Here is a 13,681-nt window from a genome sequence, read left to right as displayed (position 1 = left end):
CCAAGAACAACAACAACAACAACCAGCAGAACCAGTGCGGTAACGGCCAGTCCCTCTACTGCTGCACCTCCGCTGGCAACAAGGCCGATGTTGAGTGTGTTTCCTTCACCAACGGTGGCCTTGGAGGTGTTTGCAACGGTATCCAGATGTGCTGCAACAACAACGTGAGTACACTAACCACCCAGACTTGCTGGTAATTTGCTAACTTGGAAATAGAACGGCAACCAGGGCTGCAACTTCAACGTTGGCGGTGGCACCATCACCATCAAGAAGACTGTCAAGAACTTCGGCTGGTAAAGGGTTTTATCCCTCTATCGATCATGGTGACCTCGGCACTGGGAGTCACTGGCAATGAAAAATCGATACTCACGAAGATCTACGATCATTTGACACACGAAACCTTTACGATCATTACTACGCGATGGATGAATGAATTTGAGATTGATATGGGATTTGGAATGATTCGCTTCTGCCGGTTCTGGTAGGGGATGGCTCTGGCCAAGCCGCCCTCGAACTTTACCATCCACACGCTTCTTGGCAAGCATTTCTTGGGATCTAGTTTAGTTGTTGAGTACATAACAATGAAAACATATCTGGTTGTTGGACTTTCTCGTCTTCCAAGGCAAAGTGATTTTAAGTTTTCCGTGCGAATTTGAGTTCTAAGCCACAAGTCTCACCTGCAAATAACAAATCTGGCGAAGAATTTGATGTTACGCCAATCTTTTTGGGTGATTGATGCATTTTAGACCTAGTGTAAACTCTAGATCATGAGTCTTTGGCAAGCCGCCCGATCTAGCAGTCAGGAATGCTTTGGCTAGGAGTGACGTTGCGAATCCTCATATTTATAATCACCATGGACAAATCCAAGGGAGTAAAGTCCAAGCCCGACCGAACCAAACTCCAATTTATTAAGATTTGTAAGAGAAGCATAAGTCTTACGATTTGGGATGTGTGGATTGGATATGATGCGCCGACGACGGCTTATGCTTGTAAGTCAAGGCAGTCGGTCGCGTTCGACACGGAGACAATGTCAATTAAAGAAGATAACGCGAAGGCGAAGTAAATGAGAATCGACCCGTTGGTAGAATGGAGTAGAAATAATGAAGAGTGGAGTATTAAGATAAAGGACCGGCCTCTATGCGAATAGACAATGCCTGGAAGAGGCCGATAGAGGCAGGGCCACTTTCTATATCAAGGCCTTGACTGCCAGGGATATGTGCGATGATTTCACCCAGTCTGACAGGACATCGTGGCCGATGAGAAGACCAGGGAGATCAAGCTGTGTATCGGATCACAAAAAAAATGTGACATATACGTCTCATGCAGTTCAGCGCCAACATATAGCCGGACTGTTTGCTGATGTCAAGTCCTAGGCCAAAGGGCTTCAAAATTATGGCGCTAAAATGGAGGCCAACAACAAGTCCTACGGTGACCGAACCGAGTATTTTGCTGTCGAGATCCATCGTGATTGCAATTTTATTGTGAATGAACTCCCGATAGAGATGAATGGTGGCGGTCTGATTTGTGGGGTGATATTGGGTTCGTTCGGAGAGCCTGGGTAAAGCATAAATGAGAAGAGATAATGGAAGAAGTGATACGGGATGGAAGGAATTTATAGATCATGGATAAGGGCCAGAACCTTGTGAGCATTTACCTTTTGGGACTGAATTATAAAACTAGTATCAATGTTGTTGGGCAAAGCTTGACGAAAGTCAAAGTTCGCGATATTCCAATGGGAGGTATGAAGCTTGGGATAAGCTTTAGTATCTTTCTCGAAGTCAAGCGACTACTCGCCGCTGCCATGGTGGATATCTCTTTATTAACTCATCTTTAATTATGGCTTACTCAACTTCACGCTAGCATTACAACTGCATGGTTGATTGTGTGCAATGAGGTTAAACTCTAGCACCGTTAATATATAATCTTCGCGATTTAGGTAGAATACAGACCAACAAAAAACCTGTAATGCGCGTAACCGAAGACTTTCTGGGGCCAGGTCGTTAGGGGCACGCATTGCAAGAATCTTAGTTGTTCTGCATCATCGATCATCAATGCTATTGAATGTAAATCAATTGCATGAATTTGGAACCTATCCTTTCTCCTTAACAGGCGAATGCACAGATAAATCACAGCAGGCATACGAGTTGCAGCTTATTGTATATAGGCATGGAGTTAAGTAGAAATAATCATGCTCTGGAGCCGAAGCCGAAACGCGAAATCCGGAAATTTATCAGCAAGGAATGTGGAGCCACTGCGCCGAGATGTCATTGGCTGATTGGTTACCATGCCCCACCTGAAGCAACTTTTATCGAGGCTAAGATCTGACTTGAAGGATTGATGATGAACACGGCCTCGAGCCTGCATTAGCCCAGACTGACTTATAAATCATGGAAATTGAAAGCAAGAATGGTGAGACAGATTACTATATAAGCACAGGTCGATGCCGTGTTGATAGTAGTGACATCTCATCAGAAAATATTCCAACCTCTCAAACTTCAATCTCACTGTTCAAACTTATTACACGATACACAAACAACGCAACACAATCTCCAACATCAAAATGCCCCATCCAATCATCTTCAACGGCAGTCTCGGCCTAGGGCTCATGCTAGTCGGCCTCGGCCTCAACGCAACCCTCCGCCCAAACCACCATCTCCAAAGCCTAGAATTTCCCATCCCCACTGAACCTCTCGCAAAAAAGTTCAGTCTCGCTCTTATGAGGATCTGGGGCATTCGCAACATCACCGTCGGCGTGTTGATCTCCATCATCTGGACCACGGGAGATGAGACGCTAATGGCCAAGGCTTTGAGCGCAGCGATAGCTATGCCGATCACTGATGGGTTCGTGAGTCGGATTGTTATTGGAGGTGGGGAGACGCAGCATTGGGTGTTTCCTCCTTTGCTTGTTGTTATGGCTGCTGGGTTGTTCGGATATTTCTAGATATAGAACTTGCATGTTTGCTACGTTTTATTTTAGATTTTATACAACAGTCTTGAAAGCATCGTGCAGTTTGCCTGTGGAGTATAGCTTCCTTGATTACGCTTTGCCGTCCTTCGTTTTCCCCGTCACCTTATACGCGTATCCATGAGAGGAGTTCCACAGAGGGCAACGTCAGCGGTGAGGCGATGCTAGACTGATTCAAGCGTTTTTCGTATTCTGTATGGGTATTTTCGTATATATCGACTTTTCGCATTGACATTTCCGCGTATTACATAGAATAATGCCAAGTACCCAACTAATGACATCAGCGATCCGTCTTCTGCAGACATAAAATAGGCTTGTCTCATTTTAGGGAAATATTCCTTCCAGTCTTCACACATACTGCCAGAGGAACTTCAATATGCGCTCATCAAAGTTCTGCCTCCCCGCGCTTGCTGTAGTTGGGGCATTTGTTACGTCTGGATATGCAGAAGATCAATGTCGATGTGTAAGTTACTTTACGTATTACTTCTACACTCTCTAACATCTTTTTAGATAATCGGCGAATCTTGTTGGCCCTCTACAGAAACCTGGGCTTCATTGAACTCTACAGTCGACGGACATCTGATCCGATACATCCCGCCTGGTGCTGTTTGTTACAAAGCTCACTCTAGCTACAACCCTGTCGCCTGTGAGGCAGTCATTAAACAATGGTCCGAGTCAAAGTTTCACTCCAGCGACCCTGCCAGTCTTCACACCGAGTGGGCCAATGCTGGCTGCACTCCAGTCTATGAGAACGGAACCAGTATCTACGGCGATGCCCAAGCTGGTGAGCGAGGTTGTTCAAATGGAGCGATTCCCACCTATGTCGTCAACGCTACCACGGTATATCATGTTGTTGCGGCAATGGAGTTTGCTAGTGAACATAATATACGATTGGTTATCAAGAACACCGGCCATGCTAGTAACGGAAGGTAAAGCAGGATCGCTATGGCATCTTTAGACATATATACCTGCTAACATGGTTTAGGAACTTGGGAAATAGTAGTTTGTCGTAAGTAAAGCAGCAATCCAACCTGAAAGCAATACTAACCTGTGTATCAGAATCTGGACTCACAACATGAAGAGAATTGAACTCCTGGAAAACTTTATTTTAGCTTGCCCCAACGCCCAAAACGCCCCGAGCCCTCGTATGGCAGCCACTGTTGGTGCCGGGGTTCAAGACGGCGAGATGTACGAAGCTTTGGCAGGACAGAACGCGTTGGCGGTTGGCGGGACCAGTAATGTCAGTCTCATCCCCCGCTCGCAGTGCTTGTGCTTGACTGACCTTGCGAAAGGATGTCGGAGTTATCGGCTGGGCCACTGAGGCGGTCACGGATTTGCAACAGGAAAATACGGCCAGGGGGCAGATAACATCCTCGAGGCAGAGCTTGTCACACCAGCAGGCAAAGTCCTAATCGCCAACGAGTGTCAGAACCAGGATCTCTATTGGGCTATTCGCGGCGGCGGCGGCGGCACGTTTGGTGTCATTACAAAGCTAACCGTGAAGGCCTATCCCGCACCAACAGTGGTGATGGGAGGCTATGACATTAAAGCCAAGAACCAGACTTCAGAAGAGGAGTTCTACAACGTCATTGCAGATGCTCATGCGCTCTTCCCTGCGATTCAAGACGCTGGTGTTCATGGTTACTACACAGTGACAGGTCTTCCTCAAGCTGAGGCGTTGACTTTTAGTGGATCGTTCATGGGATTTGATATCTCTAACAAGACTTATGACGATGCTCTTGAACCATTCCGAAGGATGCTTGGAGAATTCAACAGCACGATTAATTGGTCTTTTACTAAGATCCCAGTTAGCACCTGGCAGGGCCTGCTCAAGGTGTTGCCGGAAATTGGGACGGTCAGCGCAGGCTACGACATTAGAGCTTCTCGCTTGATCTCACGACAGACAGTCATAGAAAAGAGAGAGAACTTTGCAGCCGTGTACAAAAAGATCGGTCCCACCAAGGACGCACCATCGGTACAGACATGGCCATGTTCCTATTCCAGTCACAGCACTAACAGACCCTTAGAATGGCTTGCCTAATCTCTCTATATCCGGCACTCTGACCATCAGCCCCAAGCCCGTAAACAACTCTCTCCATCCCTCCTGGCGAAGTGCAACCGTCCATCTGATCACAGGCCAAAGCTGGACTGACTCTACAAACGAGACTGAAGTCAGAAATATTATTCACGATATGACATATAGAAAACTCGCATTGCTGAGGGAATTGGATCCTGCGCAAGGAGCTTACCTGAACGAGGTAAGATGGCGCCCTGGTATTACTTTTGACACGCGCTCTTAGCTGACTGGTGGAAAAAGGCAAATTCGATAGAGCCTGGTTGGCAGTGGTCGTTCTGGGGACCGAACTACGCACGACTTCGTGATATCAAGGAGATATATGATCCTAATGGCATTCTGTGGTGCCCGCAGTGTGTTGGTAGCGAGGACTGTGTCCAGCGACAGGATGGTAGACTTTGTCGAGCGTTTACCCCTTGGTAAACTCAACTATCTCTAATTACACTCTTCTCCTCTGAACGGGACGTAACCGAGGCGTCATAGAGTGTGTGTGGCAAGACCCAGGCCTATGACCATTTACTATATAGTTGAGCAAATATTGCAATTGCATGACTATGGTTGCCTACTCCGTCCAATCCATTGGCTGAAACGTGCCCATCGTGTCAAAAATGCTATCATGCATCCAAGTTCCCAGATCAATCTGATGATCCCCAAGTATCGACTCAAAGCTATTCCACACCTCCAGATTACCAGCCTCATCTGCCACAAAGCCGTCCTGCGACACATCCAAATTATCCTCTGACCTCAAAATACCATTATTTGATTCATGGTCACTTTCTATCGTAGCAGCGACAAGACGATCGAATGCATTCCTCGCCTGAACCGCTCTCGGCCATCGCTCGGAAATGATGTACAACATGGTACTACACGCTCTCACACTGCTGCTAAATTTGGGACTGAAGATTGAGGAGTCGAGGCAGAAACAGTAGACCATGACTAAGCCAGCGACGAAGTTTGCGTGTAGTGAGAGTAAGGAGAAGGAGATGTACGTCTGTTGGTCATGAAGGCGTTTGGACAGAGAGCAGACCTGGCCGGCGGAGTGGACGATCTCGTGGAAGGTTGGACTCTGTGGGGTGAGAGTAGGTAGGAAGGGTAGGTTTAGGAGTATAATGGCTTTGTGGTATTGGATCATATGGTAGTCTGTTGTGAGATAAGGGTGCGATTTATTCTCTGGATCGGTCTGAGGTATTCCGGCCTTCCATTCCTCCAAAGCTTGCCGAAGACGAGTCACCTTGTGCGGCTTTATATCGGAGACGTCTTTGTCCACGCGACATACTGTATATGAAATCTTGGAATCTATTTGCTGTAGCCGGAAGATGTGAATAGCTGGCGTGAGTGAGGTGATCTGAGGTGGGTGTTGGTTATACTCTGTAATGGCTGCGAGGATGGCTTCATCGGAGTCGAGTTCATCGTCAATATTGGCTGGGAGCGCGACGTCGATATCTCTGTCGGAAATAGAGTGAGGTCGACCCATGGTCCGAGCAACTGATCTCTCCAACATGTACGCCGTCCAGAAGATCCTTTTTCGTCTCTCGTCGAGGCTGGGAGGGAGGTTTGTGGCTTGTCTGTGGAGGCCATTATCAATGCAATACCGCATCGTTGTCTCGATCATCCACCTAACGGTCATTATCATTAGACTGCCCGATCTCTATAGGCGCCCATTTTTGTAGTGGTTGCTTACCAGACCCCAGGACCTGTAGGCGACCTCAATTGGTATATCGTGAGCAGGAGCATCGCTTCCAGGCTCTCGAGACTACCGGTCGCAAAGATACTGTCCGCATCTGCCATCGCGCAGGCATAGTGTCGCTAGATTCCTCAAGTCAGACATGTAGATCCTCTTGGCGGGTAGGCGCTAACCTTTGGAGATGAATAATGATCATCATCATTGCTTAGCTGCAAGTAACGTGCTCCGATGGCATACACCAGTTGCAAGGTCGCGTAGTCGCATTTACCCTCCCTACCTTCTGAGCGCGCAGCTTTGTGTGCTGGGACGAGCTCAAGCCTAGCTTCGTGTAGTGACTGGACTCTTTTTCGGGGTAGGAAGGGGTGTTTTGGGTGCACCCTTGCATAGTACGCTTCAATGAGTTTCTCGCCAACCTCCTTGCTGGGCAGATCTGAGCCGTCAGACACTTGGCCACCCTCAGGCTGCTGTCCTATGTTGACGCGCACGCCTATTAATGAGCGCGTCGCAACATTTACTTGATGTGAAGTTCCTGCTCGATCGCCCTGGCGTGCATCCACCGAGGGCAATGCCGAACGCAGCAGTTTCGTAAGAGGATACCCACTCGACGTTCCCAGAAAAGAATCCGGCGATGGCGCAACAATCCCAGCGCTAGCTTCCAAGTCCGAAGCTGCAGTCTCGGCCAAATTTGCGGGCTCCGTCTCACTCATGCCAGACTGGGTGTCAACCATCGACAGCGTCTGCTGCTGACTGACGACGTTTTGTCGCGGCGAGGCTATCTCATCCTGTAACCTTGAGATCTGACGCTCGAGCGACTTTACATACTCTGCTGGGTATGCTTGCTTGGCGCCATAGGAGCACTTCTCTCCCGCCGAGAGGCAATTCGAGCACGCTGGGAATTCATTGTCGCAGCGCTGTTTACGGGTCTTGCACCGACGACATGCGACGAGCCCTCGGGGACGACGACGAGGAGGTCTTGCGCTTGATGACTCGGTTTGTGAATGGGACATTAGCTGTGAATTATCTCTTGATGGAGGAGGTTGAGAGTTTTGAGTTACCAGAGGTCAAAGCATTTCCCCACCTCTAACGTTAGAAGGGTAGCGCCATACTCCTGTAAGCGCGCCCGACGATCGCGGTCTCGATCTCGTTAAGCCAAGTTCTATCTTTTCTACATCTGCTACCCTAGATACAACTAACGAGTGCTTATCGGAGAGTCGCACTACCTCTTTAAATAAGACAACATGCCGTTAAAGGGAATATTATATCTTTAGTTTTACCATGAATTGAATTATCCAATTTATAAAACCTTGGGTTTTAGTCAATTTTGTTTGATGGTAAACATACTATGTGTTTTACTTTTAAGTTAACTCAATCTAAAAGACACAAGTCTTAGACCAGTACAACACCAATATCCTCGATTAGTCCAGCTTAACAACCGTACACTCTGTCAAAACATTGCCCTCAATAGCCCTACTATACGGACAAACCTTCTTAGTCTTCTCAACAATCCCCTCAATCTGCTCCTTCTCCAATCCCCTGACACTAATCTTCATATCCACCCTCAGCCCCATATCAAGCTTCTTCATATCACCGACAAGATGCACCGTCGTCTCAACAATACTATCCTCCGGCGCAGTGGGCATGGTAATACCATCCTTGGCAGCCACGGCGTTCATGGCAGACTGGAAACACGCGCCGTAGCCAGCGGCGAACATCTCCTCGGGGTTCGTCTTGCCTGCGTCGCCGGGGCCGCCGAGGGCTTTGGACATGGTGAGGTCGACGTTGAGGGACTCTGCTTCGACGTGGCCCTTGCGAGCGCCGACGACTTTGGCGTGGGCAGAGTAGAGGATTGGTTGGTCTTTGTTCTGCTGTGTGCTTTGAAAGCGGTGCGTGATGATTGGGGTTTTGATGAGGGATGGGTTGGGGCGCAGGGCTGCGCGGCGGAGGGATTGGGAGATGCGAAGAGACATGATGATTGATTTGGATGTTCAATTTTCGAGGAGTCAAATTGTTGTAAATTGGTGTCAAAAAGTTGAACTTTTATTGTTGACTTTGGTTCTATGACGGTAAAAGTCATGAGCAATTCAGAGTCATGCACGTCACCATGAGCCCTAGAGTCGCGTCTCTGTAGCGACGGGCTACGTCATTGATCTGGCCCCAGCAACGTAGGAAAATAAATCAGTATGAATTTATAAAACTAAAATAATAATTATCATATGTAATGATGCTTAAAAAGACAAAATGAAGCATATGGAGAGAGACAAGGCATGCCCCGTCAGACGAGGTCAGCGAATGTCAAAGGCCCCCAGTAGTATGTAAAGATGGAACTCAAGCAAGACGTGACCTGGTACAGCTTTTGAATAAGTAATAACGTTGCCTAAATGGATTGCTATTGGTAGATTTGTCCTATATTGGCTAGAAATGATGGAATTCGCGGTTAGCCAGCTGGATTTGCAGATAGGTGCTTCTCGTCTTGTTAGCTCAGTTGAGTCAAAACCTGATGGCAGGAGATGACCACCTTACCATATACGGTAAAGCATCGAACTGATCGACTAACCTTGGCTCAGTCAGGCAAGGTGAGAGTCGGCAGAGCGTTCATTCGGCTCGCACAATCCGCCGGTGACAGCTGCATGGTAATTTCGTCGGAAGGTAGAAAGTCCCGAAAGCTCCAGACGGATGATACGAAACTTACAACATGGCGAAGCTATGACAGATGGCCCCTTTTTAGAGATTTTATAAATACTGTAGATATGCTTCATGTAGATTCAACTGAGCAACATTTCACCAGAAACACCCATTAGCTTATTCACACTACAACCCACTCACTTCGATTCTTCAAAATGCCATCTAGTGACCAAAACAGAGTCTTAATCGTCGGAGGAGGCCTTGGAGGCCTCGCTCTCTCTCAAGGTCTCAAACGCGCAAGCCCACCTGTACCATTCCACGTCTTCGAACGCGACTCATCCGCAGACTTCCGCCCCCAAGGCTATCGTATTCGCATCAACCCCGACGGCGCAAGTGCACTTCAAAAACTGCTCCCAGACCATCTCTGGAAAACCTATGAAGATACCTGCGCCGTATTCAACCCAGCCATGAGCGGCCTCGATGCGGTCACCGGCCAGAAACCAGCACCGTCTGGTGAACGACGTGGTCCGCCTCCGATGGCGGAGGGGAAGTATTATAACGCTGATCGCGTTGTTCTTCGAAATGTACTCTTGGAGGGATTGGACGATAGTATCAGCTTTGGAAAGACGTTTGAAAGCTATCGTGTCACCGGTGATGGTGTCGAGGTGACGTTTACGGATGGTACAAAGGAAACAGGAGCGATCTTGGTCGGCGCCGACGGTACCAGATCTCATATTCGTCGGCAGCTGATGCCGAACTACACCGTCTTGGATACTGAGTGCGGCGCTATCTATGGAAAGACATTCATCAAGCCCGAAACCCAAACTTCTATGGCTAAAGAATTCTTCGGTGGGATATGTCTTGCTGGAGAGAGCAGCAAGCCTGGACTCAAGCTCTTCACTGACACAATGGAGTTTCCACAAGACCTGAGCTTCGACGAAAGGACCAAGTATAGGGTTCCAGATGACTACGTGTACTGGGTCCTATGCATCAACAGAACCATGCTGGGAATCGCAGCAGAAGACCTCAATGCTGCGCAGTCTGTTGAGATGACCAAGAGCTGGCATCCTACCATCCGATCACTGCTACAGAACCAAGACCCGTCTGCATCATCGATATTAGCATTCTTCGCTTCCTCTCCAGAGACATTCAAGAGGGAGTGGGATGAACTGGTCGAAAGTCCTGACTGTGCGGTAGTGACTTTGCTGGGCGATGCAGCACACCCGATGACACCTGTTGGAGGCGTTGGTGCCAACTCTGCGTTTCAGGAAGCAGCCGACTTGTGCAGCGTCATTACCCGTGGCGAGGCACTTGAAGGCTATGCCAAGTTGATGACAGAGCGTGGTGAGAAGACGGTGGGACTTAGTGGTGGTGGTGCAGGACATATGTTTCAGATGAAGCCATTCTCTGAGCTGAAGGTGGCATCTCCTTAACGTTGCAGATGCGCTGTCAACTCTACATGTACTTGTAACAAGGATGGAACGAGCTGAGGCCCTAAATGCTCGAACACCCTTGTCTATAGATTATTTAATTTCACCGATGACATCTACAGCAGGCCTGTCCACGAAGATACGTCTTAAACAGCCGTGCCAAAAGTTCGCAGGTTACCTAGTAGGGCGTAACCTTGACTATTCCTTTAATCTCTAGTCAGATAGAGCCTGGTTCTATATATAATTGACCATTTGCATAACAGACATCGAATTCTTTTAGATAAAGAAGGGTGAAGCTCGTCGCTTCATCTTACAAACCACGGCTGTCTCCGGGAAACGCGACTCCACCGAGGAAAGGTCTGCGACAAGAAAAGGAAACGCTATTGATCAAGTCCGAATGCCGAGTTGATTACCAAACCCTCTACAGCCAGGAGTTAAGTCGGAATACAAGACAATCGGTTTTAGTTCTAGAACAATCAGAGGTTTTGGATTCAAGGTGGCTGTTAGTAGTCGTCGCGTCGCGAAGGCAAACTCAGCCACAAAAATAGAACAATGTCTAGCGCCGTGACATTAAGAGGAACAATATCTAGCGTCGTAAATTGAAAGCAAACAAATCTGACTTCACATGAAAATGGCAGAATTAATTAATTATCATAAAACAGACCTGTAGCCCTGGTCTGCGCAGAGTTCATTGAGTTATGCTGTTCGGTAATTGTGTGCGATGGCAAGCAATTTCAATATGAGTACCAAATCGACCGGCGCGATGTACAACCACCCTCAGTTCCCGAGCCTTGTTGCTGCTGGAGTCGTGGCGGTCGCTTCCATCGTCTTTGCTTTGAGATTCTTTAGCTCGAGCGCAACACACAAGGTGAGGATTCTACTCCAAGATGAGATCAAGAGTGCGAGACAACGGGCGCTTGAGTACTGCTTCAATCCACGTGCTGTGATGGCAAAGGGCTACGCAAAGGTATTGCAACGACTACCGTGGATGAGTTTGCATGCTGACAGAATAGTTCAAAAATGAGGTCTTTGGTCTTGATACCCAGGATGGTAAGGCAAGCGACCAATGTCGATAACTTAGCTGACAAGTGTATAGGTGTAAAGCTTGTGATCCCACCTAGCTTTCTCGATGAACTAAAAAGTCATCCCGGGCTCAGCTTCAAAGTCTCGATTGACAATGTCCGCCTCCGCCTTGCCAGCCCTTCCGATATTTACTGACTCTTCAAGGACATGCAAATCGAGTATACGCATTTTGGCGGTCCAGCGGAATATGTGATCCACGCTATCAAGGCTAATCTAACCGGGTCGCTTTGTGAGTATCTCCCCGCTGACACCTTCGTTGCAGGCTAACGACACCAGCCGCCTTCACACCACTTCTGCATCGAATGGTTCAAAAGAATATGCCAAACATCATAGGAAAATACAAAGGTTCGTCTCCTCATATCCTCCGCTGAGACTCTCCTGACCAGCGAAGACTGGACCCCCGTCAAAGTCCACGACAAAGTCCTCCGCCTCATCGCCACCAACAACGCCCGCGTCTTCCAAGGCACAACCGCCTCCCTCGACGAAGAATGGCTCTCTGCATCAACCGGCTATGTCCTCGCCTGCTTCGACTGCATCCGCGCCCTCAAACAATGGCACCCCTACCTCCGCCCCCTCGTATACCGCTTCATCCCCGAGCGCGCCGCCATAAAAGACCAATGGGCTAAAGGGCGCAAACGAGTAATGGCTTCTATGCGTGAAAGACAAGAAAAAGGTGGGAATTTGGAGGATCCGCCGACTATGCTGGATCATTTGAGCAATGGACGGAATGAACAGATTAAGGATGATGTTGAGCTGCAGTTGTTGCATCAGATGACGTTGATTGCTGTTGGGACTGTGACTACTTTTTCGTCGACGGCGCAGGCGATTTATGATCTTGTGGCGCATCCGGAGTATATACCTATTTTGAGAGAGGAGGTTGGGAGTGTGGCTAGGGATGGGAATGGGAATTTTACGAAGGAGTCGACGGTGGCGATGGATAAGCTTGATAGCTTTCTCAAGGAGAGCCAGCGGTTTAACTCCCCTGATCTCAGTATGTCCACCGCAAAGATTTACAATCTTCACGAGATGCTAATAGGGTACAGCTACTTTTCAGCGCGCAGCTATCGCAGACATGACCCTCCCAGACGGCACATTCGTCCCCAAAGGCACCAAGCTCGAAATCAACACTTGCTCAATCCACAAAGATCCCGAGTTATATGAGAACCCAGAGGGGTTTGATGGTCTGCGCTTTCACAAATGGCGCAGAACTCCTGGTAAGGAAAAGAAGTACATGTATTCCAGCAGCGGGACGGATGACTTGTCGTGGGGCTTTGGACGACATGCGTGCCCGGGGAGATATCTCAGTGCTATCAACATCAAGCTCATCATGGCGGAGCTGTTGATGAACTATGATATCAAGCTTCCTGATGGTGTGAGTCGACCTGAGAATATTGAGTTTGAAGTATTGGTAAGTTTGAATACAGAGTTAATGCGTGGATCTAATGCTGACTATGATAGTGCTCTCCTGAACCGGACTTTGAGATCCTTTTTAAGGACAGGGACCATTAGAATGGAGTATGTCTAGTATGTGTGGTGGAAACAAACAAGAGCCTTGGAATTGCGACAACTCAGCTCTCCGGTAGCTCTAGTATTTACAATTATTGTACATCTTTATGGCTCAGACGATAACGCTGTTTAAAATCAAGGGCTGTCACATTGAACCGCACTGACGACTGGTGACGATACCGAGCCTTAGCCAACAGTACGTACGGTTAATTTCCAAGAGCTTTGAGAGTTCTACATCCTAGTCTTGAGGAAGCTCTCTCATCGCTTGTTTAGCCTGGGCTTGATCAAGCACCCACGATTTCAACCAGAGCATAAAA

The 13,681-nt window shown here is 48.2% G+C and overlaps 5 protein-coding genes across 5 annotated transcripts; 4 read left to right on the top strand and 1 right to left on the bottom strand.

Moving 5' to 3' along the window:
- On the top strand, positions 1-297 carry FTJAE_11643 (uncharacterized protein; the record flags this gene model as incomplete). Its single annotated transcript, XM_037344607.1, has 2 exons — positions 1-164; positions 217-297. Coding segments are annotated over 2 exons (245 nt in total), but the record flags the coding sequence as incomplete, so codon positions are not given.
- Positions 298-2,560: 2,263 nt separating this feature from the next.
- Positions 2,561-5,462, top strand: FTJAE_11642 (isoamyl alcohol oxidase; the record flags this gene model as incomplete). Its single annotated transcript, XM_037344606.1, has 8 exons — positions 2,561-2,845; positions 3,294-3,428; positions 3,476-3,894; positions 3,951-3,974; positions 4,025-4,200; positions 4,309-4,940; positions 4,993-5,223; positions 5,283-5,462. 8 exons carry the CDS (start codon positions 2,561-2,563, stop codon positions 5,460-5,462), a joined length of 2,082 nt encoding a protein of 693 aa, XP_037201321.1.
- Positions 5,463-5,601: 139 nt separating this feature from the next.
- On the bottom strand, positions 5,602-8,690 carry FTJAE_11641 (transcription activator acu-15; the record flags this gene model as incomplete). The annotated part of the gene is made up of 5 exons (XM_037344605.1): positions 5,602-6,655; positions 6,721-6,845; positions 6,897-7,495; positions 7,546-7,701; positions 8,162-8,690. 5 exons carry the CDS (start codon positions 8,688-8,690, stop codon positions 5,602-5,604), a joined length of 2,463 nt encoding a protein of 820 aa, XP_037201320.1.
- An 870-nt stretch (positions 8,691-9,560) lies between these two features.
- Positions 9,561-10,778, top strand: FTJAE_11640 (cercosporin toxin biosynthesis; the record flags this gene model as incomplete). The annotated part of the gene is made up of 1 exon (XM_037344604.1): positions 9,561-10,778. One exon carries the CDS (start codon positions 9,561-9,563, stop codon positions 10,776-10,778), a length of 1,218 nt encoding a protein of 405 aa, XP_037201319.1.
- Positions 10,779-11,514: 736 nt separating this feature from the next.
- FTJAE_11639 (ent-kaurene oxidase) lies at positions 11,515-13,367 on the top strand (the record flags this gene model as incomplete). Its single annotated transcript, XM_037344602.1, has 4 exons — positions 11,515-11,742; positions 12,192-12,849; positions 12,902-13,266; positions 13,317-13,367. 4 exons carry the CDS (start codon positions 11,515-11,517, stop codon positions 13,365-13,367), a joined length of 1,302 nt encoding a protein of 433 aa, XP_037201318.1.
- Between the last annotated feature and the right edge of the window lie 314 nt (positions 13,368-13,681).

The sequence above is a fragment of the Fusarium tjaetaba genome (assembly GCF_013396195.1).
Source record: "Fusarium tjaetaba strain NRRL 66243 chromosome Unknown NRRL66243_c0000294, whole genome shotgun sequence".
In the NCBI taxonomy this organism is placed as follows: domain Eukaryota; kingdom Fungi; phylum Ascomycota; class Sordariomycetes; order Hypocreales; family Nectriaceae; genus Fusarium; species Fusarium tjaetaba.
Note: the sequence above shows the minus strand (reverse complement) of the source record. Positions and strands in the feature narration are given on the sequence as shown.